At 42.4% G+C, this 23751-nt stretch overlaps 1 protein-coding gene across 2 annotated transcripts; it reads right to left on the bottom strand.

Annotated features, from left to right (window-relative positions):
* Nucleotides 1-1147: 1147 nt before the first annotated feature.
* On the bottom strand, nucleotides 1148-22971 carry LOC112118427 (nuclear ubiquitous casein and cyclin-dependent kinase substrate 1). 2 transcript variants are annotated; one of them, XM_024216728.3, is made up of 8 exons: nucleotides 22697-22971; nucleotides 11570-11619; nucleotides 10319-10424; nucleotides 6063-6118; nucleotides 5445-5594; nucleotides 4253-4405; nucleotides 3605-3754; nucleotides 1148-1483 (listed from the first exon to the last, which is right to left on the bottom strand). In XM_024216728.3, the coding sequence occupies exons 1-8, from the start codon at nucleotides 22711-22713 to the stop codon at nucleotides 1281-1283; spliced, it is 885 nt and encodes a 294-aa protein (XP_024072496.1). In that variant the 5' UTR covers nucleotides 22714-22971; the 3' UTR covers nucleotides 1148-1280. The 2 variants fall into 2 exon arrangements, with proteins under 2 accessions (XP_024072496.1, XP_024072497.1); XM_024216729.3 differs by lacking the exon at nucleotides 3605-3754.
* Nucleotides 22972-23751: the final 780 nt, after the last annotated feature.

Below are 23751 nucleotides of genomic sequence, written 5' to 3'. Positions count from 1 at the left end.
TGTTCCCTCCCAGTTTTATCCTATTAGTGCTCCAATTCCTACTCAGCCAGTGTTTTGGCTTCAATAGCAGAAAGCTGACTCATTAGGCGCAGATATAGGGGTGTGGGATCAGCATGAAGAACACTTCCACACTGCAGGAAGGAGGAGAGAGAAGAAATAGAAGTGATGGTGGGGTGAAGTTATGTTCTATACTGGTGGGAGTCTGCCATCCAAACACTACAGCTGGAGAGGGTTGAGAGGTATGACTACACAGCCTTTCTGAGGACAGACAGAAAGAGAGGAGAGAAACACTTAAGCATGACTCATGGGATCTGAGACTGTGGCATTACAGGAATCCATTGCTTCACATTTATAAAAAGGCCACCCCCTCATCCCCATAACTAGAGTTTAGTTTGAGATTAAGTTAATTTTTTGCCTAAAATGACTAAGAAAAAACTCCCATACCACCGTAAGAAAATCCGGCTTTAAAATTTGGTTTCAAAACTTTCTCCCATGTTCTGCCTAACTATATCCAGCCATGAAAAGTGACAGGAGTAATGGGTATGAGCAGCTGGTGGGTTGCAGGTCTGGAGCCTAATGAATGCACTTTGCCAAGAGCAGAATGCAATTCTACCCAGCCAGAGACAAAGGATATCACGTTCTTATTGGGTAAGTCCTTTCTAAAGGATGAAACACTAAGGTGGACTATTATAAGTCTCCTGAATATTGCCTATTAAAAATAGTTGCATGAACCCAACAAGCTTAAATATGAGTAAAAAGATCTTATTTAGAATTCATTAATCTCCTTTTTTCTGAGGGAATGAATTTATGCCAACTGAAACCACATGATGGAAGGTGAATTTGTTGTGTGTTCCAATAAGGAACAGTAGTTTTAAAGGCCCTTTTCAGCTTTGGGAAATCTATGCTACTTGATGATTTGTAAGTATAATTTTTAAGTATCAGCCTCATATGCTATTGCTTCACAACTGCAACATCCCTTCAAAAATATATATTTTTAGTAAGTGATCCATTTAGTTTTAAATGGCTTTCAGATTTGGGGGGGGGGGGGAAGAACGGAATGGCCAATAGAGAACAGTGACTTCAAAAAAAAAATATTACCGTATAAGGTTTTTTCTTTAAAAAAAAGGATACTGTATTAAACAGTTGAAAGCAAAGACAGCATTCAAAGCCCATGAGTCAAGCCACAGCCAAAACCGTGTTCTACCCCTAAGTATGTTTTCTTTTTCTCTTATTTAAAAACAAAAACAAAACAAAAAAAACCAAGCTCCCCAAACTGCCATTTAATCTTCACCAGAGGCTGCTTCATCTTCAGACCCTTCATCCCCCGATTTCTCTGGTGGAGGGCTGGCTGATTTTTTTTTCTTTTCTGGGGGGCTCTCAGGCTCTTCATCATCTTCTTTGGGAGATGGGGTCTTCTCTTTTGATGCCTTTGAAGCTGTGGGGCGGCCTGCTTTCCCTTTGCCTTTCACCGGACTGGGTGTCACTAAAGAAAGCAAAGCACCAATTTCATGAGATCAGCTACAATTACATAAATAAAGCTTTACACACAGCTTTACACAAACAACCTCTACTTGGAAAATGTATTCTCCAAACCAAATCCAGGTTGTTTTTTGTAAGATGATACTTGCAAAGATGAGTCCTGCATTAATGCCGTTGGAGCAACAAACTGTTAACGTGGATAATGATGCCATATCCAAAGTAAGAGATGACTTGAGCAATGAGAAATCAGCAGAAGCAGGAAAGCAATTGAAAAGAAAAATCCATAATTCTCATTTACTTTCAAATAAGCTGACAGGAGATAGTAAGGGATAGGCAAATCAGTAGGAGAAGTGTTGAATTTGGCACATACAGTAAAAACTCCATCTTTTCATTTTCAATCAGATGAAACTCCAATTTATTGGTTGAAGTCATCACCAGAACTCCTTGATGAAAGCCTATCACATATCAAAAGTCATGCAATTATAGTGTTCTAGTTCAGAGTTAGCCTTCATATTAGGTTTGTCAATAGCACAAATCTGTTTCATTAACAGAGAGCAAACTTCGGCAGTCTTCTCAAATGTCCCTCATTTTGAGGGACTTCACTCAATGTAGTCCCAATGTTACCCACACTATGAAGTAAGGGTGTCCTCGCTTTTATAGTTGAAGTTATTTACATCAGAAAAAGAGAATTGTGAAGCACAAGTTACAGAAGAGTTATCTACACTAAAGAAACAAATCTGACAATATTTTAGTTTTGTGATATTAATTTTACTTTGGGTCCATCACCTTGAGTTTGTCACATATTTCAGCCCACACTTGAGCTGGCTTTGACAAGCTAAGAGGCACCATCTTTGGTGCAAGTGAATGCCAATCTACTTATAGTTAATGGCATGCTGTGAGGCCTGTCTTCTGAAGCTCACCCTGAGTGGGAAAAATTACTTTAGGACCAGGCTACTATTTTATTATGGACCCATTTGAATGTTTGTAGGCATTCAGAGGAAAATAAAAAGTGTTAAGACAGATGCCTGATAAATCTAAAAAGGACATTTTACTCTTATGCAAGATTATTTAAGAGCCTGAACTCAAGGGAAAGTGTTTCTAAAAGATATTTACAAACCATTTAATTGCAAGATTTAATGAGCTGCTGGATGGCAGCACTGTGGCATCAAAGTAAGCAGCTACCTGCAGCACAAAAGCTGAACTCCATGGCATCTCAGAAAGAGAGAAACTCACTTCCACAGAACAATGGAGCTCATGGGCATCCCCTCCCAAAAAAACCAAGACCGTTCAAATCCCACTGCTAGTATTCTAAGCTCCCAGCAGCCAACAATATATTATGAACCAAATATCTTTTGAACGTTTCTCCACAACCATGAAGGGAAAAAAAAAATAATCTTGTTTTGTAACTTTTCTTTTTAAGAAAGCTGCAATTCTGAAGCACAATTTTGCAACATGTTCTGTAGCTGTGAAAAACATAGGGTACAGTAAGGTCGTAGTAGTAATGGTATAGTTTATGGCTGCAAAGGCACTTTCAGCAGAGACCCCTATTTCAAGGCATTTTCATTTGTTGAAAAGTTTCCTTTAGGCTAACATTTCTCATGCTCACGGTCAGCTAGAAAAGTGGAATAAAAATGCATTCAGTAATTTGAATATCTGTGCACCTCTATATAGCTATGCCTACATCCAGAGGTCTGCATATTGAAATAAATGGAGTGATTATTCAAGGTTGTTAGGCCCAAGTGTCAACTACTTTAAGTCACCACAGGACAAGCTGACTAGAGACAGGACTGGAAGCTAAGAACTCAAGAGTTCTCATCCCAACATTGCCACTGGCATGATCTTTTTTTGGTCTCAATTTCCTTATCAGTAAAACTGATTTAATTCTTATTTACTTCACAAGGCTGTTAGTTAATTCTGAAGTGCTAAGTAGTTTAAAAATCTAATTATGCTTTATTAATCTCCAGAAAAGCGAGATGAAAATCATTTGACTAATGTTCCTTTAAGCAGATGAACAGTTAGGAAAGAGTGACATTTACACACTCAGACACAGCCTTGCTAACTGATCCTTACAGCTGCAAAAATATTCATTTTTTGAAGCAAGTGGCTTCCCGTCCAGTAAGCTCACCTGTAGCCTTTAGCCTGGGCTTAGGCATTTTCTTTTCTTTCCTCTCTGGCTTGGATTTCTTGGCCACCTTTTTTTTGTTCTTTTTTGAACTGCCATAATCACTATCATCATCATCTTCCATGAGGAAGTCTTCATCACTGCCAGAATCTTCTGCAGGGACAGAGAAAGGAAGTGTGTGTTTGTGAAGAAGCCTTTATATCTCTTCCAAGTGCAAAGAAAGGAAAGTGGTCTAGCAGTTAGACTGGTGCATGGGAGAGAGGTAAGAGTCAGGACACCTTAGTTCTATAAGCTGTCACATACTTGTGTCATCTTGGGCAAGTCATTTTACCACTGTGCCTCAGTTTATCACCTGTAAATATTTCATAGCTGACAACGTTTGTAAAGATACCTATTTTATGGTGATGACTTAGTATTTGTAAATGGATAGTGTATCAAGTCATGCACCTCTTTGCCCTGAGCTTAAGACAAAAAAAGGATACACTCTACACTACAGCTAAACTTAATTCATCCCTTGAACAGATATGCCTTAACACTGAATGCATTAGTGAGCAGTCTGCATCCAATGCCCAAGAAGTTAACTACATTTAAGTCACACTACTCCAAACAGCTGCTTTAGTATGTTTTTCATTACAATCCCCCTCTACTTACTCTCCTGGAATGGTGCCTCCTCCTCCTCCTGCTCTTCCTCCTCACTGCCCACATCATCCATAAGCATCTCTCGTTGCTTGGAAGCTGCTTTGGATGCTGCCTGCCGTTGCTGGCGCACGTTTTTGTGGTCTTCTTTCTCATCCTCACTGTCCTCTGTAACACAAAATTCACCATGTTGCAATGAAGACTCATGACATAGCTCCTATTGCAAGCCCGGAATACGTGGTAAGAGCAAAACGAAGGCCAAATCATTCCTGATAAAGCAGGAGAACTGAGAGGCTTGCTGGGTAACTATCATGGCTGGTTATTTGAGTGTGGTTAAAATTCTCCCTACATCAAGCGTATGTTTTGAAAGGGCTCAACCTTGAGGTCCTGTCCATTAACCATGAACTTAAGAACCAGGACACTTTTTCATAACAGGAATATTTCCTCAGCATCCTGCACCAACCCATTCTTAATACAGAGCAGAGTGCTGCTTAGTGAAAACGTGCTTCCAAGATCCTTTGTAACGAAAGGTGCTCTATAAATGTCAGATATCATTAACGTAAATTTAATAGCAAATGCTATTGTACAATATGACAGTTATGATTCCCACAGTGAACATAACTGAATACTGACTCAAGTTGTTCAAGTCAATGTTGCATTATAGTACTATATTTTCCATTGTAAAAACATTTCACTCATGATGGTTATAGACTGTGCGCTCATAAGATATTTTTGTGATTCTAGAGCAGAATAAACTGGGAAATACTGTAGTAAGTTATTTAAACTCTCGTTTCCATCCAGCCGACAGACTGAAGCTTGAATAAAAATGCGGAAAAGCGGAAGAATCTCAGTACTAACGCTGGGGAGTGAGGTCAGGGAACGGCTTCACACTAGTCAACGATCCTTGAGCTTCCCCTCCTCCCATGTAAGACCCACTTGCCCAAAGCTTAGGGATAAAAGAAGTGGGGGCACAGGACAGCAGGGGTTTCATACTTTTCATCTAAAGGAGGGGTGGAGGGAAGGAAGAGCACATAACTTGCAAGAGAGATGGTGCAAAGAGTATACTTAGTTCCTAACTTTGGATTTTGCTTTCTGGATCTTTGGCATTCAGTCACAACATTTAGGCCAGCTCAGGACTGATTTCAGGGCAACATACCCGAAACAGTCGCTTAACAGTGGGAAAGATCTTTGTTTTTACCCTCTTTACCTGCAGCCCTTTTCCTGGATTTGGAGGCTCTCTTGTTCTTTTCAGGTTTGGCTTTTTTTGCTTTTTTGCTTTTTTGAGAGCTCTCATAGTCACTGTCAGCTTTGCCATCATCTGCTCCTAAGTCATCATCCTCGCTGCCAAAGTCTTCATCTAGGAGAAAATGGTGACAAAACGAAGTCTCAAATACTTCTCAATGGAACATATGCATTGGAGCCATAAGAGAGTGGCAGGCACAGTGGACTAATATTCTTGGCCTTCCTTGCTGGAAGTATTACTCTAGCATTACATGATCAAGAGCTCTGTATAGCTCAAAAGCTTGTCTCTCTCACCAACAGAAGTTGGTCCAATAAAAGTATTACCTCATCCACCTTGTCTCAGTAGTACTAGATCACAAAAGGAAGAAAATCTGGCAGTCTAGTCCACCAGGACTAGAAAGAACAGGAGAATCAAAGCTAGCATCCGAGTTAAGGTGCAACGGCAGAGCTATGTATTATGAACACTACTCCTGTCGGCATCATTAGTCCTTTACTTTAATATAATCCTTGTACTATTCCTATTACAAGGATGATATTCCTATAACAAGCCTACTTGGCTGTGTGTTAGCAGCTGGGTAACTACCTGGAGAGTGTGAATCATCTTTCTTGGTCTTCACATCTTTTTCTTCTGAATCCTCACTGCAAAGGAGAGAAGGAGAAAGTTGTATCACTATTTTCGAGGATGGATCTGCTGTACTGGGTAAGCCTGTGGTAGCTGCGTGAACTGGTACTTTCAGAGGCTGCCACTTTGTGCTTCAGAATCTAAGCTCTCGTTTAAAAATTTAAATAAAAAGTTATCTAGTCATTATGGTTGTAAAAATAACCACCTTCAAATTGTGAAGCCCGTGTAAACTGACTGATAGCCGAAACAACAGCTCTGAGAAATGAGCTGCACAGTTCAGCTCAATAAACTGTTAACTCTGAAATGTAAAATAATTACTATTGTAATTAGCTAGAAGAAAACATGGAGTGAAAGGCTCTTCCTTTCGGATGCTAAAGGGTGTAAAGCCAACACAGCAAACCCAGCCTAGGACTGATGAAAACACAGGTAAAAGCCAGTAATGGTGAAACAAATACGCTCCAGACTACTGAAGGGTTGTGCCAATGGCAAGAATGGATAGGGGGACTGTAGAACATAACTAGTTCTGAATCTGAAATTTAACACCACACATTTCTGAAGCATGGTTTGATTACTTGAATAAGCTAGTTTGTTTACAAGTTCAAGTCTTGTGGGAACAACAATTAAGTTTGTATCACATACGCATATTTGCCACAGACTGAGAAGGAACAGAACTAGCGGCTCTCATAGCAATCAACATTTAGATGCTTTCAGATCTGATTCTCTCATAAATTAGATCATCTGAAAGTGGCCAAAAATATCTAGATTCCGGTAATATTTGGGAGTAATTCCTGGACAGCAATCTTGGCCTCCAATATTTCTAAGCTACTGGAGCACAGGTAAGTAGAAAACACAGCAGCAGCAGATGTAAACTGCAGCAGTTCTCACAACACTGCATCCCGCAAGCAAAGGCTAAAACAAAAACCACCCAGGAAAGTCATACAAAAGTGCTTGAAGTGCCAGCACTAAAAATCCCTTTGGGTCAGATTCCTACTTACTATTTATGTTGCCATATTGTGCTAGGATGTTTGTCAAACAGAATAGCACCCTTCCCTGAAGCACCTAGTGTAAAAAGGTCAACATCTCAGACGCAAATGTCCTTGTCTCTATGTTAGCTACTGAAGTTCAAAGCCAGACTGAAATATTTCTCCTCTGCCCCACCCACACCAAGACAGCACATGGGCACACACCACTACCCACTTAATCCTACAACTGCCACTAGCACTCCTCCTTACTGCCCAGAAACGTAAAAGCACCTCAAACCTTTGTGGAAGAAAATACAGTCTTCACTCTTAGGTTGTTTGCAACAATTCAGAGAGTTTATTCTCAAGCAATTGCAAGAGGGAGAGTATGCACAGACAGGGATTCCCCCTTCCTAGGCAGGTCTCCGCCAGATAAATAATTAGGGCAAGCATTTATACCTTTTGTTGCATACAATAATGATCAGCAGCCGCGTCTTGTTTATACATATTCCTTCCTGATATCTTACTTTTCTCACCAGTTTCTGCTACAGTCTGCATTCCATTCTTATCTAACACAAGGTTAAAACAGTATCTCTTACAGTTTTTTCCTCACTCGCCCAGGCCCTGCCTTAAAGTCTCGCGTTATTAGAGTTAGTGTTAGCCTGACTCTTGCTCTATTCTAGAAACTAAGATATCTGCGTTCAAATTCCCTTTATCCTTTTTTCCACTTCCACACCTTGAAGTAGTGTCCTATTGAAAAATGACCTGCATCCTACCAAATACAGAAGGAAAAAAAAAGATTAATGCCTAGTCTACAGTTAAAATTAGATCAACTGAGCTACATTGCTCAGGCTGTGAAAATTTTTGCACCTTGTGCAACTTACGTTAACCTAACAGGGACTGTAGATGCAGCCAGGTAGATAGAAGAATTTTTCTGTCGACCTAGTTACTGCTTCTTGGAGAGGTGAATTTGGAAAAACCCCTTCCATCGACATAGGAAGCATCTACACTTCAGCAATACAGCTGCACTGCTGTAGCACAGACATGGCTTTAGTTTTTACAGGAAACCCAAGGCAGTCATCACCAAGAAATAGCTGGCATACTTTTGATTTCCAAGACTAACATTCAGCTTGTAAACAGTCATTGGACATTAAGGAACACCATACAACCAGTCATGGTAGGCCAACTTCTTGGTGATGGTTGCCTTGGGTTTACAGTAGAAGTCAAGAGACTCTTTTTTGTCCTGTCTGGTAAGATGCAGGTAATTTTTCAACAGGTCTTCCCTTAAGGGGTTGGCTCCCTTTACATTTCTGAGCAACCTCAGTAATCAAAGTAAGATATTTTCTTGAATTCCAGACAAACTATGAAAATGGAGAACTAATAAGTCTTCACTATTGCTAATGCTTCCACTTCTGTAGAAAGCATTGCTAATAATAGTTGAGGGGCTTTTTCTGTCAGATCCAACAATGACTGTAAAGCACTATAAAACTACGGAGAGACTGAAATATATCAAACTGGTAGCCTGCCTACTCTTGTCCTGTGTCAAGATTTTTGTAGCTCATGCGACTCTACTTGCTCCTGTTCTAGTTGCCTAGCTTTGGAACGTGATTTTAATGCTGAAGCACTAGTGACATATGCTTTATGCCTGGCTTCACTGCCGGTTTGAAAAGGAAAGAGAACCTCAGTGTCCAATCCCCTTTTGCTGGCTTGGTCAGCAACAGTCCTGCCATTTTAGGAAGCTTACACAGACTATGCACCCTACCCACAATCATGTTTGTTATGACCTGGCTCCCTCAATACATTCAAATGTTTCAACTCAGCACAGATCCAGTCCTGCATTCCAACAGACCCTAGAGTTCTGCTGAAGACTCCTCTGCTCTACAGTAGATGGGCTGCTCCAATATTCTTTTGACTCAGGTTAGATCTCTTGGACCAATAGATGGAGCTAGGCGCTCTATGCCTAGAATCAAATTTGCTATTACACAACATGGAGTCTGCACCTTTCCAGATTCACAGAATGAGTTTGCCAGCATGTAGCACAGACATAACATGCTCTTCTTGCAGGACCTTTCTGCCCTTTTTTTCTCTCAGCAAGAAGGCTGTAGGATCTATCAGGCCTTCAGGATTTAGGAGTAAAAGTCCCAAAAAACACATTAATGGGATTCCTTAGACCAGAGGTTCTCAAACTGTGGACCACGGACGACCAGTGGTCCGCGAGCTCCATTCAAGTGGTTCACAGATAATTCCCTCTAAGGCGCGCGCCTTGGCGGCCGCACACAAGAGAATGAAGGGCCAATCACCTAATTAGAGGAGCTGCGCAGGCGTGGCTCCACTAATTAGGTGCCAGGACCCCGGAGAAGACGCACATGTAAAGTGAGGTGGTGACCTTGGGGGGACAGGAGGTAGGTGGGAGGAGGCAGTGGGGTGAGAAGAGAGGGTGGGGGGAATTAGGGACATGCGGGGATGTGGCGGCCAGAGAAAGAGGTGACTTTCCCCAGCTCCAGGGCTGTGGCTGCCGGGGAGAGAGAGCCCTCCTTCCCAGCCCCAGCTTGGGGGCTGCTGCGGTTGGGGAGAGAGGAAGAAACCCCCTTCCTTCCAAGTCCCAGCTTGGGGGCTGCCACGGTGGGGGAGGGATGGCACATCCATTGCATTAGAAAGGTAAGACTACTGATATTAAATGATGAGTTGTGTGCTTTTCTTTGTAGAACAAAAAAAAAAATGTTTATTATTATTAAGTTTTTTTTATAGCACTTTTATCCACAGCCCGCCGAGACCCTCAGCAATTTTCAAGTGGTCTGCAAAAAAAAAAAAGTTTGAGAACCACTGCCTTAGACAGCAGCCTCCATTAATAACTTTCAATGTCCAGTTAGTCACTTGCAAGTGGAAATTCACATACAGTCTAGAGGCAGATTCTCTAGATTCTCTGAAGGGTAGAAGAATGTCAAACAGGGTGAAAAAAAAGAAAAAGCACCACACATTGCGGGATCTCTTTCAAACTGCTAGGATACTATTTAACTGGAGATGCCTATACACTCTAAGCTTCAAGTAACTGAGCCTTAGATGCAAGGTAAGGGGACCATTCCATGACTAAGATTTCTTTACTCATTCTAGAACCCCTTGAAAGCTCATCACCATACCAACTAGCATTGAAGGCTTCAGTGCAATGAAGTGCACATCACTTACGATTGTTGCGACCTACATGGAAAGACTGGTTTAGCTAACGTTGGGCTATCAGAAGTAACAGAAACAACTTCTTACCTGTCCTCCTGAGAATTCTTTCCAGGCCGCCTCTTATTTTTAGCCTCCCGGGGAGATGAACGGATTTTCTTGGCTGGAGGGCCAGAATCTCTTCCATAATCTTCATCTGAACAGTACACCAGAGGAAATGGTTTTGAAAAGAAGCAAAACTATGCTATAACTTCCAGCAACCCAAATAGAGTACTACCTCTTCAAGTACACCTCTACCCCGATATAACGCGACCTGATTTAACACGAATTCGGATATAACGCGGTAAAGCAGCGCTTGAGGGGGGGAAGATTGCGCGTGCCGGCGGATCAAAGCAAGTTCGACATAACACGGTTTCACCTATAATGCAGTAAGATTTTTTGGCTCCTGATGGCAGCGTTGTATCGGGGTAGAGGTGTATATTTAAAGTTACCAAGCCATGTCATTTTTAAGGAGGTCAGATCAGCATCCTGTCAAAAATCCAAATCTTCAAAACTTCAATTCAGTTTTACAAAAGAGACACATTATACTCAACCTGTATATCTGCAAACTGCATAATAAGTTAACAAGTTTAAGATGCAGAAGTCATAGGAAACACTGCAGAAAAGGCTTCATGGCAAGAGAAAAGTTGATCTGAATTTTATGGAAAATCAGAACCGTACGTTCTTATATTCAGAATCATACACAAATCCATTAAAATTTGCACCTATTTTTTATCTTAGGTGCGCCGAAAAAAACCCACTGTTTAGATATGACAAAAATAGACAGGTGTAAGGTCTTTCACAAAATCGTTTATGTTCCAAATTACGCACAACGATTACAGGATACTACCAATAGTACTGCAGTTAAGAACTAGGCAAGCCTCAGTCATATTTTTTTTCCACTAAATGTCAATATAACCTCAATTAGCAGAGCAGCAGCATGTCTACTTTCCAAGAAAATAAAACATGATGATATTTTTGGAAGCCATACGGATAATCTAATTCACATGAATATGCAAATAACTAAAAAAGGATGATTCACAGAAAAGCCTGTGTGCTAGGATCAACTATATAAACTAATAAATTGGCTGTGGTAAAATATGAGGAAGTAATTTCAGGAAGATTCTGCCAATAACAAACCAAGAAAGGCCTTTAGAAGCTGTCACAATATAATCATTAAAATAGTTTTTTACTACATTAAAAAATATTGGGGTACACATTTACAAACCCTTATCAAGTCACGGCCATGGTAAAGAGTGAACATTTTGTAATTTTTTTCTGAAAAAGAACAAAATAGTTTACCAGCATCATCTGATTCCTGAAACTGTGAATAATCGACCACCTTCCTGTTCCTGTTTAAAAAAAAAAAAAGTTTAGTTTAATTAACAATTTATGATCTTGGAAAGACAGATTTTTTTCAAATCAACAAAAAAGCACCAGTCTTGTTTTCTGATATATAATTCAAAGTCTGCAAAGTCATTACTCACCAATACCTCCAAAGGGCAACCCTAAAAACACTTCCAGAAACTCAGCCATCTATATCTTAACAGTCAGAAATTAATGCAGGATAAACGCTCTAGCACAGGAGTTCTCAAACTTCATTGCACCGCAACCTCTTTCTGACAAGAAAAATTACTACATGATGCCAGGAGAGGGGACCAAAGCCTGAGCCCGCCGGAGCCCTGCTGCCCAGGGTGGGGAGGCCAAAGTCAAAGGGCTTCAGCCCCAGGTTGGAGGCCTGTAACCTGAGCCCTACCATCCAGACCTGAAGCTGTGAGGCTCAGGCCCCAGACCCCAGCAAATCTAACGCCAGCCCTGGAGACTCCATTAAAACAGGAATGCAACCGACTTTGGGGTCCCGACCCCTAGTTTCAGAACTGCTGCTCTAGCAACTTCCTCTGGAGCCGTTAGGATTTATAAGGCTGGATAAGTTTTCATTAAAATATATATATGGTAAATGTCCAGTTTCTATTAGAGATTGCTAACAGGTATCCATCACTTTGCTTTTGCCACTAAGTTTTTGAACAGTATTCTTTGTGCAGCTTAAGAGCACAATTAACAGAGCCACCCTCACCTGTGCATACATAATCCCTTTACTCTACAATGAAATCATATCCAGTGTTGTGTTGCTGTAATATATTCAGCTACAGTTCTTGAGAACCACCTTTAAAGCACCCTAAGATTAAAGTGAGTTTTCACTACCCCTTTAAAAAAAACAAAAACAAAAAACAAAAAAACCAACCTGTTCACAGGTCAGGAAACATTCAGTTTAGTCAATAACTGGTTTTAGATATTTTCTACCTATCTACCTCCCTATTGATACTGCATTTGTTACACTAGTTACGTATTAGGGTTTATGAAATCTAGAAGTTGCACTATTTTAAATTAAAATAGTTAACGCCCCCAAACACCTTTAGTTAGGGTATGTCTATACATACAGCGCTGTAGTTGTACCATACAGATGTGACGCTGCAGTGCATCTGGTGAAGACACTCAAAAAAAGGCCACCTCCGCAAGCGGCAGACGCTCTCGTGCTGACATAGTGCTGTACACGAACACTTATGTTGGTGTAACTTATGTCACTCAGAGGGGTGGAACATTCACACCCTTGAGTGACAAAGTTTGGCGGATATAGGCCTTAGGCATAGCCTGAAACGGGTGGAACTTTGTTTAGACCAGACCTAGGAGTTCCTACATCCGTCTGTATCTCCCCTCCACCCCCAATCTTTAGCCTCAGACATGAAACGGTTGCTATAGAAATAGTATCAAAGATTGACTTCCAGGTACAGACTGAGCAGGTGAACTGACAATGTCATGCACATGCCATTAATACAGAGTCCTCAAGACAGGGAGAATTGCTTGTACAAAAATAAAGTTTTCCATAGGGTATTAGCAGCTCTTTACACAAAATTCAGTGACCTCCAACTGAATTTTTAAACAGGACAGTGAGGGAGAAACTGCAAATGTTTTTGTTTTTTTAAATAAAAGAAAACAGTGACAAAGCCTGTCATTTCACAATGCTTTGGCCATTATATTTGAAGCTTCTCCACAGAATAAGCCTACAATCAAAATATTTGAATATGCCAAGCAGCCAAATATAGCATTTTCAAGATTAAGAAAGTCAGTCCTTGAAAAGGAAGAGAAAAAGATTTGTGCTCCCTCCTCCCTGTTTAATTTCTTTTGGGATATATATAAAAGAATGCCTGAAAAGTTTTTAAAAAATGAAGATTCCACCTATCCTTTAAGACTTCATAATGACTAGAGAACGAGGCAAGACTGAAAGTTGACAAGTTAAGAGTGAAAGTTGGGTTTTTTTTAGAGTCATGTTTAAAATTTTGGTTTCTCATGGTTAACACCAACTTAATTTCAGTGATAAAATAAAAATTTGGAAGAAAAAAATTATTACACTGGACCTTTGTGAGTTCAAAGTATCACTACCCCTCCCACTGATTGAAGCAGCAGTTGGGAGCAACTTTTTACTGGAACTCAACTAGTGACAAGGATAGAGAAGTGCTCCACTCCTCACACAGCTTCTCCTGTGGAGACTTCCCTACTTAGTCTTCTGGAGAGTGAGGGAACAAGTAGATCAACGTGGCTTCCATTAGGGGCTCTCTGGGTATACAATGTGCCCTGCCAGTTGGCTATTTTGAGATTGTAGCCCTGCAAATATGAGGTGCTCCTCTGGTGAATTGTATTATGGACAGCCCCAGAAAGGGAAAGAGTTTTAAGAAGCTATTCACGGTATGTTTGAGTGGAGAGGTGAGCATGGATGCTGCATCTTAGAGTTTCACTTTCTCCCTCATGCCCCATGGCTCTTATCCTTCCTAGAAGTTATGGGACAGAGATCTGGCAACCTCCCCGAGGGAACACTTAGTTAAGGTATGCCCTCATACATAATCCACACCCTCAGCAAAGTCAGGGACAACCAGACCTTACATTCATGGTATTTTTTGTGTTAAAGCTTTTCTTGAAAAACCCGTTCTGGTTCTCCTTCTACATTATTACCAAAAAAGACAAAACAAAATGGGGCACAAGGCATGTTTCAAAAATTCTGACAGACAATTATGCTTGATTAGAAAAGGTAAGTAATTATAGCTGTAACAATGCACTATGAGCTCCAATTTTTGGCAGATTTGGTTGGCTAATACTATAGAAATGACTTAGCAGACACTTCCTAATTCCTCTTCATTTGCCTAGAAAATGTGAGACCTGTACATAGTAGACCAAAGTCTAAAAAATTCTATTAAAATGTAATTTATTGAGATCTAAGTAGAGATCATATTCAGCATCTGACCCATTTATGCTAGTGATGAGGTATTACTACTTTTCAGTTCTGTTAGCCCTGTACAACCAATACAACTACGCAAGTGCTCACTGGATTCTATTCAGGCTCATAAAATAATATTGTTAATGAAGTTCCAATTGCATGGCCAGATTCTGACTTTGCTATCTAATATCAGTGATTGACTTAGATCCTAGGATATGCAGCAGGTAGGAAAGTTCTTTTAAAAAAATAAAGGAATCTAAAAAAGCATAGGCTTTTATATGACAATCACTGCAGTATCAGAAATCCAAAAGTGATGAGGAACTTATCCTCACAAATGCATTTATGAGGTTGGGTAGTTATCTCACTTTTACAGATGGCAAGAGTGAAGTTTAAGACTTGAAGTGACTTGCCCAATATTACACAGACTGGAAGAGTGCTATGATTAGAAAGCAGCTCTGAGACTCAAACCTGCACCTGAACCACAACTCCATCCCTCCTCTTAAATTTCACATGGAGCCACTAAATCAAACAGAACCACACAATGCCATTTTACATGCACTTACCAGAAAGGAGCAGCACTTTGAGATTAATACAGTGTACTCTTGGCAAGGCTTTTTGCTAGGATACCCCTAAAAATCATACTTTGACTACAGCTGTCAACTCCTTCAAATTCCTTCTAAGCTTCCTTTCTCGGCATGCACCTCAATTCATAGCTATTAGGAACAGCCTTAGAGAAAGAGGAAGTACCATAATTCAATTAAACCAACCCTAAACAAACCCTCTCAAAAAAGATGCAAGAGGTGGACAGTTAGACTTTCGCAATGTTGAATCCAAATCAAGTGACAAGAGGGGATTTAAGTACAGCTGCAATGTATCACACTACCTACTCATCTGTAGTCTGAATGTTGTAAAATATGAATTTGGGAATATAACTACTGGCAGGATTCACTGAGAAGGGTAGAGGCCAGGCCACAAAAACTCATCTTCTAATTTCAGTTTCAACTATTAGCCTTCCTGGGGCCTAACTCAGCTTTTTCGCTGTGAAGCGGGACAAGGATTTATATTTTTAAAATATGTAGAGAGAAGCATGAACACTAAATGATGAGATAAAGGTTAATCTTGTGCCCATTCACTTATTTTGTGTGCATGAGTGGAACAGACATTTCCCCCTTAAAACAAAAACTGAGGGTAATTTTGCTGCACACTCAGTCTATCAATTTCACAAGGCAATTGTCTTCACATTTCACTAACCTACTGAGCATAATGTAAATTGCAGGATAAGCACCTTGCAAGAAACAAGCAGTCATAAAGGGCTTCACCTAGCTTATTCATATTATTAGAATATAATGTAGCATACACATTTAAAACGCAAAATATTATGTCAGGCAAATAATGAAAACATTCTAAGCTTCTTTCCTGCTTCCAAGCACTAAGCCCTACAGGTTGAGCTAGCAAGATGGTCCCTACTGTGCTCCCTCATTACATTGTCTACAGCAATATTGATTTTTAGAGGAAGTGTGATAAAAATCAGTAGACAACTGTACAGCGAAGGCTGTTCCTTTTTGCCTTGCAGGAGAGAATGACTACAGAGACATAAGAGGGTAGATACAGAAAGATAAACTTCTGGAAAGGAGTCTTCTCAAAAGAACAGGTGCAAAGAGCACACAAACATTCAAGGACTGTTTAACTATAGCTGCTGTCTCTACAAACTGAAGTCAAGCACAAACTGTTCTTCCGTCTAGCATTCTTATTCTGGGCTCAACATTCACTACATCTACCAACCCCATGTCATGTTTGTATCATTTAAGGTGAGCATAAATACAGTCTCTAACAGCCATTGGCAGAAAAATGGCAAGGGTGTCATGAAGATAGAAGGTGCTAGAACACAGAAGCCATTCTAATAATTCCAAGGCACAGGACAGTATGTTTGTGTATAGTGTTGAATGTTGGCTCACTAGGTAAGTATATGCATATAGATGAATTTCTTAAGACCACTATGTCCAAGAAGCCCTTCGTGTAATCCTCATAGTACACTTCATTGGACCACTAGACACCAGTTTTAAGAGATTTTTGCCTGTGGCGGAAAGACTATTGCCACACGTTTAGAACCAAGAAGTTGGCTGTACAATATATTTTTAAGTATTGCTTGAGTAGTTGTATACCATCTTCAGAAAAAGAAAAAAAAAAAAGGCACTCCCAGACTCAATATTAGTGCATACAAGTCACCATGTTAGCGGATAAAAGCTCAATAGGGTGGCGTGTGGATACCTTAGGAAGGCAGATTAGAATGATTTATCCCTGCCTTATGAGGTGCTTAACCTCAAGGTCTCTTCCTGGCACTACAGTGACATATGAAGTTTGAAATTCAAATTAAAAGAAGAAAAGAAAACCTCCAAGAAAACTTGGCTCATGACTGCAGAGGGAATGCAGCTAGCTGGCAGAGCCATCCCGTCCATAGGACGGACTGTGCCAACCACCCCAGGCTTTGGGACACTGGGCCCAGGGCAGCCTGGAGGGTTAGCCGGGGGCCTGGCCCTGGCAGCAGCGAGCGACCTGGCCCCAGCCTGCCCCACTGGCTTCTGGCGTTGCTCGAGGGAGGGGGCAGAAGCCAGAAAGAAGCAGGACGGGGGTTTGGGGGAAAGGTGTGGAATGGGGGCAGGGAGGGGGCTGAGCAGGGGTGGGAAGAGATGGGGCCTAGGCTGGAGGGGGTTGTCCCAGGCCCTGCACCAGAACAGCCCTGGCAGCTGGGAAAGAAGAGTAAATCCTAAAAAGCCAGCAACTGGCTACATTGCCTAGCAAATTTGTTAAATGAATGCTGGCAGAAACAGTTACCTCTCAGGCAATGCCAGAGAATAAAATATGAGCAAGACTAATTAGGTAGACTGATCAGAGACTGTTAAGGTAAGTAATTCAAAAAATATTGTTAGCTGAACACCGAATACCATTATAAATAACATGAAATATTTACTAAAACATAGGTAAGCTTTTCACTAAGTTATGCATCCGAAGAAGTGGGCTGTAGCCCACGAAAGCTTATGTTCTAATAAATTTGTTAGTCTCTAAGGTGCCACAAGTACTCCTGTTCTTTTTGCGGATACAGACTAACACGGCTGCTACTCTGAAACCTGTCACTAATTTATGTTACTGTCTTTCTGGATTCAATTCAGCCTGGACTGCTAAACAGAAGAGTGTTCAGTTTCACTTTCTGGTTCTCATCCAGTTCATGGGGAGCTGTAGTTTGGTTTCAACAACAGTGCAGGGAAGCATTCCCATATGGGTGTTTTACATCTAAGAAATATTTCTATACATATTTGTTTTGCCATGCTTGAATATAGTGCTATATTTCTGGCCTTAACTAAATAGACAAACTTATAACAATTCTTTATTTCCAATGCTTATGCCTAACAACAGTTATTTGCCTAAGATAACTCACTATTTGTGTGAGGGATAATCTACGCTAGAATCGCTACAGCAGCGCAGCTGCATCAATGCAGCTGTAGTGCTACTAGTGCAGATGCTCTATGCCAATGGGAGAGAGCGCTCTCATCAACATAAATCCACTTCTGTGAGAGGCTGTAGCTATGTCGGTGGGGGAAAATCCCCATCCACATAGCGCTGTCCACACCGGCGCTTAGGTCCGTGTAACTCATGTCGCTCAGGGGGTGGCTTTTTCACATCCCTAAGTGACATCAGTTATACCAACATAAGTGCTAGTGTGTACAATTCTCTTTAAAACTACATAACTGTACTCAAATAAGACTGATAGCCTAGAGGTCTCCAACTACAGAAAGTGATCATTTAGGCCAGGACCTGGTGCAACAAGCCATCTAAGACTGGGCACTGATGGTGGTATCTGCAATTTTAGGGATACGTCTGACTTGCAACTCCATAAAAAAACTTAAGTGATTTACGCAGTAACAGTTTAAGCAGCCTTGTGCATATCCTCCATTTAAGCCAACTACTGAGGAGAATATTTTAGGAAACAAGAGAAATATTATGAGGATAAAAGTACAGGAAAGATACAACTGACTTTCAGCCACATGTGCTATTTGGGTGTTACTTTATGTATGCTGTACCCACTTACCCCTTTGCCTGTCTCTTTACTGCTCAGGTGTTCATGCTCTGGGATCATGTCTTTTTTTCCCCTATTAGAAAAGTATCTGGCATATTGTGGACACTACCAGAAGTAATCTATCCCACTCTGAAGGGCAAGCAAGGAAGGGACAATTCTAAGGAAAAGGGGAGCAAGCGAGCTATAATTAAGTTTTCAAGAAGCACTCCACCTTAGTTTGAGAATTTGTTTCTTAGATGGCCCAGGTATAGTATTAGGAGTCATATGGTCACATGTAAGTTTTGACCTTAACACCTCTAAGTAGGGGAATACTTTCTCTAGTGCTCCTGTCAGAGTGATACCTTAGCAGTAAACATCTAAACCAATGGAAGACTTAGGGCTGGTCTACACCCAGCCGCTAGTTCGGCGGCTGGGGATCGAAGTTCTGGGTTTGACTTATCGCGTCTGGTCTGGACGCGATAAGTCGAACCAGGAAGTGCTCGCCGTCGACTGCGGTACTCCAGCTCGGCGAGAGGAGTACCGTGGAGTCGACGGGGAGCCTGCCTGCCGTGTGTGGACCGCGTCTGAACCGCGGTAAGTTCGAACTAAGGTATGTCGACTTCAGCTACGTTATTCACGTAGCTGAAGTTGCGTACCTTAGTTCGACTTGGGGGGTTAGCGTAGACCAGGCCTTAGAGTAATATTTACCATTGAAGGGACATGAAAGTTAGACTTGGGTCCAAAAATTCATGTTTTGTGAAATTCAAAGTTTTACAGAACTTTTAAAATAGAAACATATGTATTGATTCAAAGACCTTATTTAAAACATACTGGATTTAGACATTTGCCTGCAGCATTTTATTCTACAACATTATATGTGTGAGTAAAAGTGACTAGAATTGTGACAAGTGAAACTGACAATTGAGTGAAAGGCAGAAGTGCACTGCATTAATTTTAAAAACAAAACAAAAAAACACACAAACCAAATTTTAAAAATTCTCAAACACACATACAAGATTTAATAATGCAAGGAAATATAAAAGCTGTCTAATTTAACAGCACATAAGATTTACACGTTTCTATATCAATTTACACATCAGAATAGATGAGACGATACAACCATGTGCTGTAAATGACCTGGATGCTATTTAGAAATTGTTTGTCATATTATGCAAAGATCCTAGAACAACATCCTCTACTAATTTATCCTTGCAATGTTCTATTGATATTGGTATTAGCATCACTGCACACCTCAAAGATACAGATACACATATTTTTGAAGAAGGATGCTAGCAAAATCAATAGAATTAATTTCGTAGTATTTTACTCCAGGGCACCAAAAAAATACTAGGCCTGGTGCTAGGTTTTTTTGGATGCCTGTGAAAAGGAAGAAATTGCAAATAAATCAAAACTATTTTTTTGTTAAAAGTCAATTTTAGCATTGATTCAGGCTTTGAGACCAAAGTCCTCTAACTACCAGCAGAATAAAGTGGCAGTTCAAGCTTCCCCCATATTTCATTTAGGGTGATATTTTTTAAATGGATACTTCTTCAGCCAGAAGCAAACTGAGACCATGAATTCATTTCACACAGGCCACTGAACATTTTAATATTCCATCATTGCTGACTTTGGATAAGTTCACCTGTATCTCCTATTAACAATACAAGAAGAAGAGCTTTGCATAAAATTTAAAGCTTGTCTCTTGCACCAATAGAAGCTGGTCCACTAAAAGATATTGATTTACTCCCCTAGTCTCATTAACAGTACAGTAACAGATCCAATCCTCAGGTAAATCATACATATTTTCAAACCAAGAGCTTTAAAATTATGTGCAGTTTTCCAATTAACTAACACTGGAGGGGCATGTTGAACACATTTATTTGCAGTTGGAAGATTTATCTTCTATTTTCCATAGGCCTGTTAAGACCAGCTAGATTGTGGATTGCTGGCTCCAATCTTGCAACATCCCAGCAGGTATTCGGCTATTAACATCCCACTGAACTCTGACACTGAACTCTGCTGAAGACCAACACTTGTCTACACATATTAAGGCAAGCTGCATCTTTTACAACTGTGTATGGTTTCCCAATTTTTTTTGTTTAAAGTTGGTTATAATAAAGAATTATGGGTTATTTAATATAGAAAAATTTAGAAACCATACTTTTAAAAATATACATGTTTCTTACCTGTAGTCAGGTTCCAGTACTGGCAATTAAGTCACCAGCAGGATGTATACTATATCACACTGAGCAGCAAAGCAGTATCATCACTGTATTCCAGGATAGAGGCATTGTCATTCAAGCTCAGACCACTAATCCACCTAGTACAGCATCCTGTCCTGCAAAAGGCCAAGGATGCTTCAGACCCTATTAATGTAGCTGGGCAACTGTTTCATAAAGCAAGAGGAAAAAACCCTTCTGGACCCTGGGCAATTACTTTCAGGCATGACCTATGAGATATAATCACCCTTATCTTGGCATGCACAAATTATTGGTCAAAATACACATGAGACCTGAAAACTTAGTTTTCAACTATCAGTGTACTGAACGTCCCTTTTATCCTCCCCATCTTGGGACATTCAGCAAAAATCTTTGCAGACCAGACAAACTTGAATCCCACCTTTAACACACACAAAACTTCTACAGTTCATATTATATTTGTTATTCTAAAATAAAAATCAAGCTAATGCATATTACAATCCTCTTCCACAAACAAAGAATGTGCCATGTTTCAAGATTGGAAAGACACAATCACTAATTTACACTACAATTTCAAGTGCTAGGCACAATATTAATCAATATAGGCAGGCTACAATAATTTACCATGAGAAAACTTCACCGAATTTTACATTTGCAACCGTATCACAATCCAGCATTGTAGTTTATACTCTCCGGAAACGCTATCAGAACCCAGGCCCAACTCCATTTCACAGGAGTCCTACCTCCTTTTAAACTGGGGAGAAGAAAGCCTGCCTAGGGACGAACTTCACTGTTTCCTCATCCCCGAGCCCACAATTTAATGACAGAGCTCTCAGGGACTCGGGAATAGTAGGAAACCCGCTCCAAGAGGAAGGTTGTTTTACGGCAAAGGAAAAATAAGGGGAGTGTGTTCAAATACCGCTCCCCGCCCGTCCCAGGTGGGCGGCTCCTCCTAACTCCTCCCTCAAACGTGAGGCAAGTTGGCGGCAGCAGTGCCTAGCGGAAGCGGACTCAGAGCCCATCAAAACCTCTCCGTGCCGTGGTCATTATGGCATACTGCATGCATGTCCCCCTCCCAAGAAAACCGTCTGCCCTTCCCTGCCACTCGACTCCTCTCCCCTAAGCAGACGCAGCAGGGAATACTGCATGCCTCTTCCCTGAGAGTGTTAAATAGAACACATTGCATCCAGGTACTCCGCATGCTTCCCCCTAAAGTGGGTCATGGCATGCTGCAAATTTTCACCGTTCATCCCCCGAGCAATAACATGAGGGACAGCTCCCAATAAGCGCACGGCATGCCCTGCTCTCCTCCACCCAATAAGCTTGCAGCAACGCACGTTACCCTTCCACCAAGCGTGCAACAAGGTATGCTGCATGCCTACACCCCTTCCCCCACTACAGGCATGCTGGATTCACGCAAGTCCCCCCAGCCTGGGCGAAGCACGCTACATGCACACACACTCCTCCTCCCGCAGTCCTCCTACAGGGTGCAGAAGGGCACGCACACGCTCCTCCCCCTAATGAGCATGTAGCCTCCCCGTCCCCCTTACAGGGTGCAGAAGAGCACCACGCTGCAAGCATGTCTCCGTCCCTCCCTCCAACGAGCAAGCAGCCTCCCCCTACGGGGTGCACAAGGGCACGCTGCAAAGATGTATCCCTCCCTCCGGCCCTCCAGCACTAGGCAGCCTCCCCCTACAGTGCGCAGCAATGCACGCTCCCTCCATGCATGCCTCCCCTCGGCATGGCCTGCAGCAAGCCGCCTGCCCATCCCAGCCCCGAGGATGCAGCGGGGCAGGGCCTCCTTCACCCGTCCCGCTCTCCCCGCCGGGGGGGCATTAGAGGAACGCGGAGCACTAGAAGGGGGTTGGGAGTGGGGCCTCCTCCCCCCACCGCGCTAGCTCCCCCAGACTCACCTGACCGGCCTGGACATTTTCTCCAACCCAATCGGGGCCCGAATCGGGCGATGTCGGCCAAGGGGGGGGGGCGGGAAATCGACTAGCCTCGATTCGGTGACGGACCCGTCCCCTCCCTCCCGAGAGCAAGCGGGATCCCTGGGCCCAGAGCCTCGGGCCGCGCCGCCGGAACCGCCTTTCCCTCAGCCGCGGCAGGCACCGCTCCCGTCCCTGCCGGAAGGTGCGCCCTGTCCCCACTCTCCACTCCCAACGCCCTCAGTCTGGGTCCCCGCCACTCGCCGCGTCCCTCCCCCCCCCGCAAAATGGTCGCGTTCGCCCAGCCGAGGATATGCGCCGAACGGAGAGGCGGTACAACCTAGCCCGCTGGCACCTCCTCCTTCTCTCATTGGCCGACTGAGCAGCCCGTCCAACGCAATTGGCCCGTTCGAACCATCACGGCGGCTCGGCTCCACCCCTTCCTCCCCGCGGGGAGGGGGGGAGAGAAGGACGCCCCACACTCAAGCTGCTATGAGAGGGAACAGCCGATAACAGCGCGCGAGCCCAAGCTGGGATCTCTGCGGCGGTAGATTCGCCACGGGTCGCCCTGCCCGTCGAGCAGCCATGCGGTGGGGCCCGGCCCCAGTTACAAGCCCCCGTCAGGTGTATTCGGCCCCGATTTTATTATTGGTACGGGGTCTGCGATGGGCCGGGAGATGGAGCCGGATCAGCAGATTCGGCACGCGGCCTGGCTTGCGTAGATTTTGGAGGGAAAACGTAGTCAGGCTGAGCCCCTCCCCACACACACCTACCCTGATACTCCCATACCTTAGCCCGCGCACCAGCCCCCATACCTCTGCCCCTGGCACTGTCAGAGTACCTGAGCATTGCAATAGCTTGGCTATGCCCTGAGCCCCTCTCAGCCCCTATCCATCATCCATGCCTCCTTCCCTTCCCTAGATCTACCCCAGGCCCATACCTTGCTGATTGCTCACCCCATCATCTACAGCCTGCCAGTCTCTCTCCCTCAATATGAATAATACTTTAATGTTTGGGAGGCACTCACGTGCTACAGTATC

This window comes from Terrapene carolina, unplaced genomic scaffold (genome assembly GCF_002925995.2).
Source record: "Terrapene carolina triunguis isolate 2854851 unplaced genomic scaffold, T_m_triunguis-2.0 Scaffold198, whole genome shotgun sequence".
In the NCBI taxonomy this organism is placed as follows: domain Eukaryota; kingdom Metazoa; phylum Chordata; order Testudines; family Emydidae; genus Terrapene; species Terrapene triunguis.
Note: the sequence above shows the minus strand (reverse complement) of the source record. Positions and strands in the feature narration are given on the sequence as shown.

Bases quoted from the DNA above. Each gene is read 5' to 3' on its own strand.
- LOC112118427 (XM_024216728.3), bottom strand. The intron at 6,119-10,318 runs GTAAGAAGTTGT...TCTCCTTTGCAG, and splicing joins AAGAATTCTCAGGAGGACAG to TGAGGATTCAGAAGAAAAAG. The intron at 4,406-5,444 runs GTAAAGAGGGTA...TTTGTGTTACAG, and splicing joins ATCCAGGAAAAGGGCTGCAG to AGGACAGTGAGGATGAGAAA.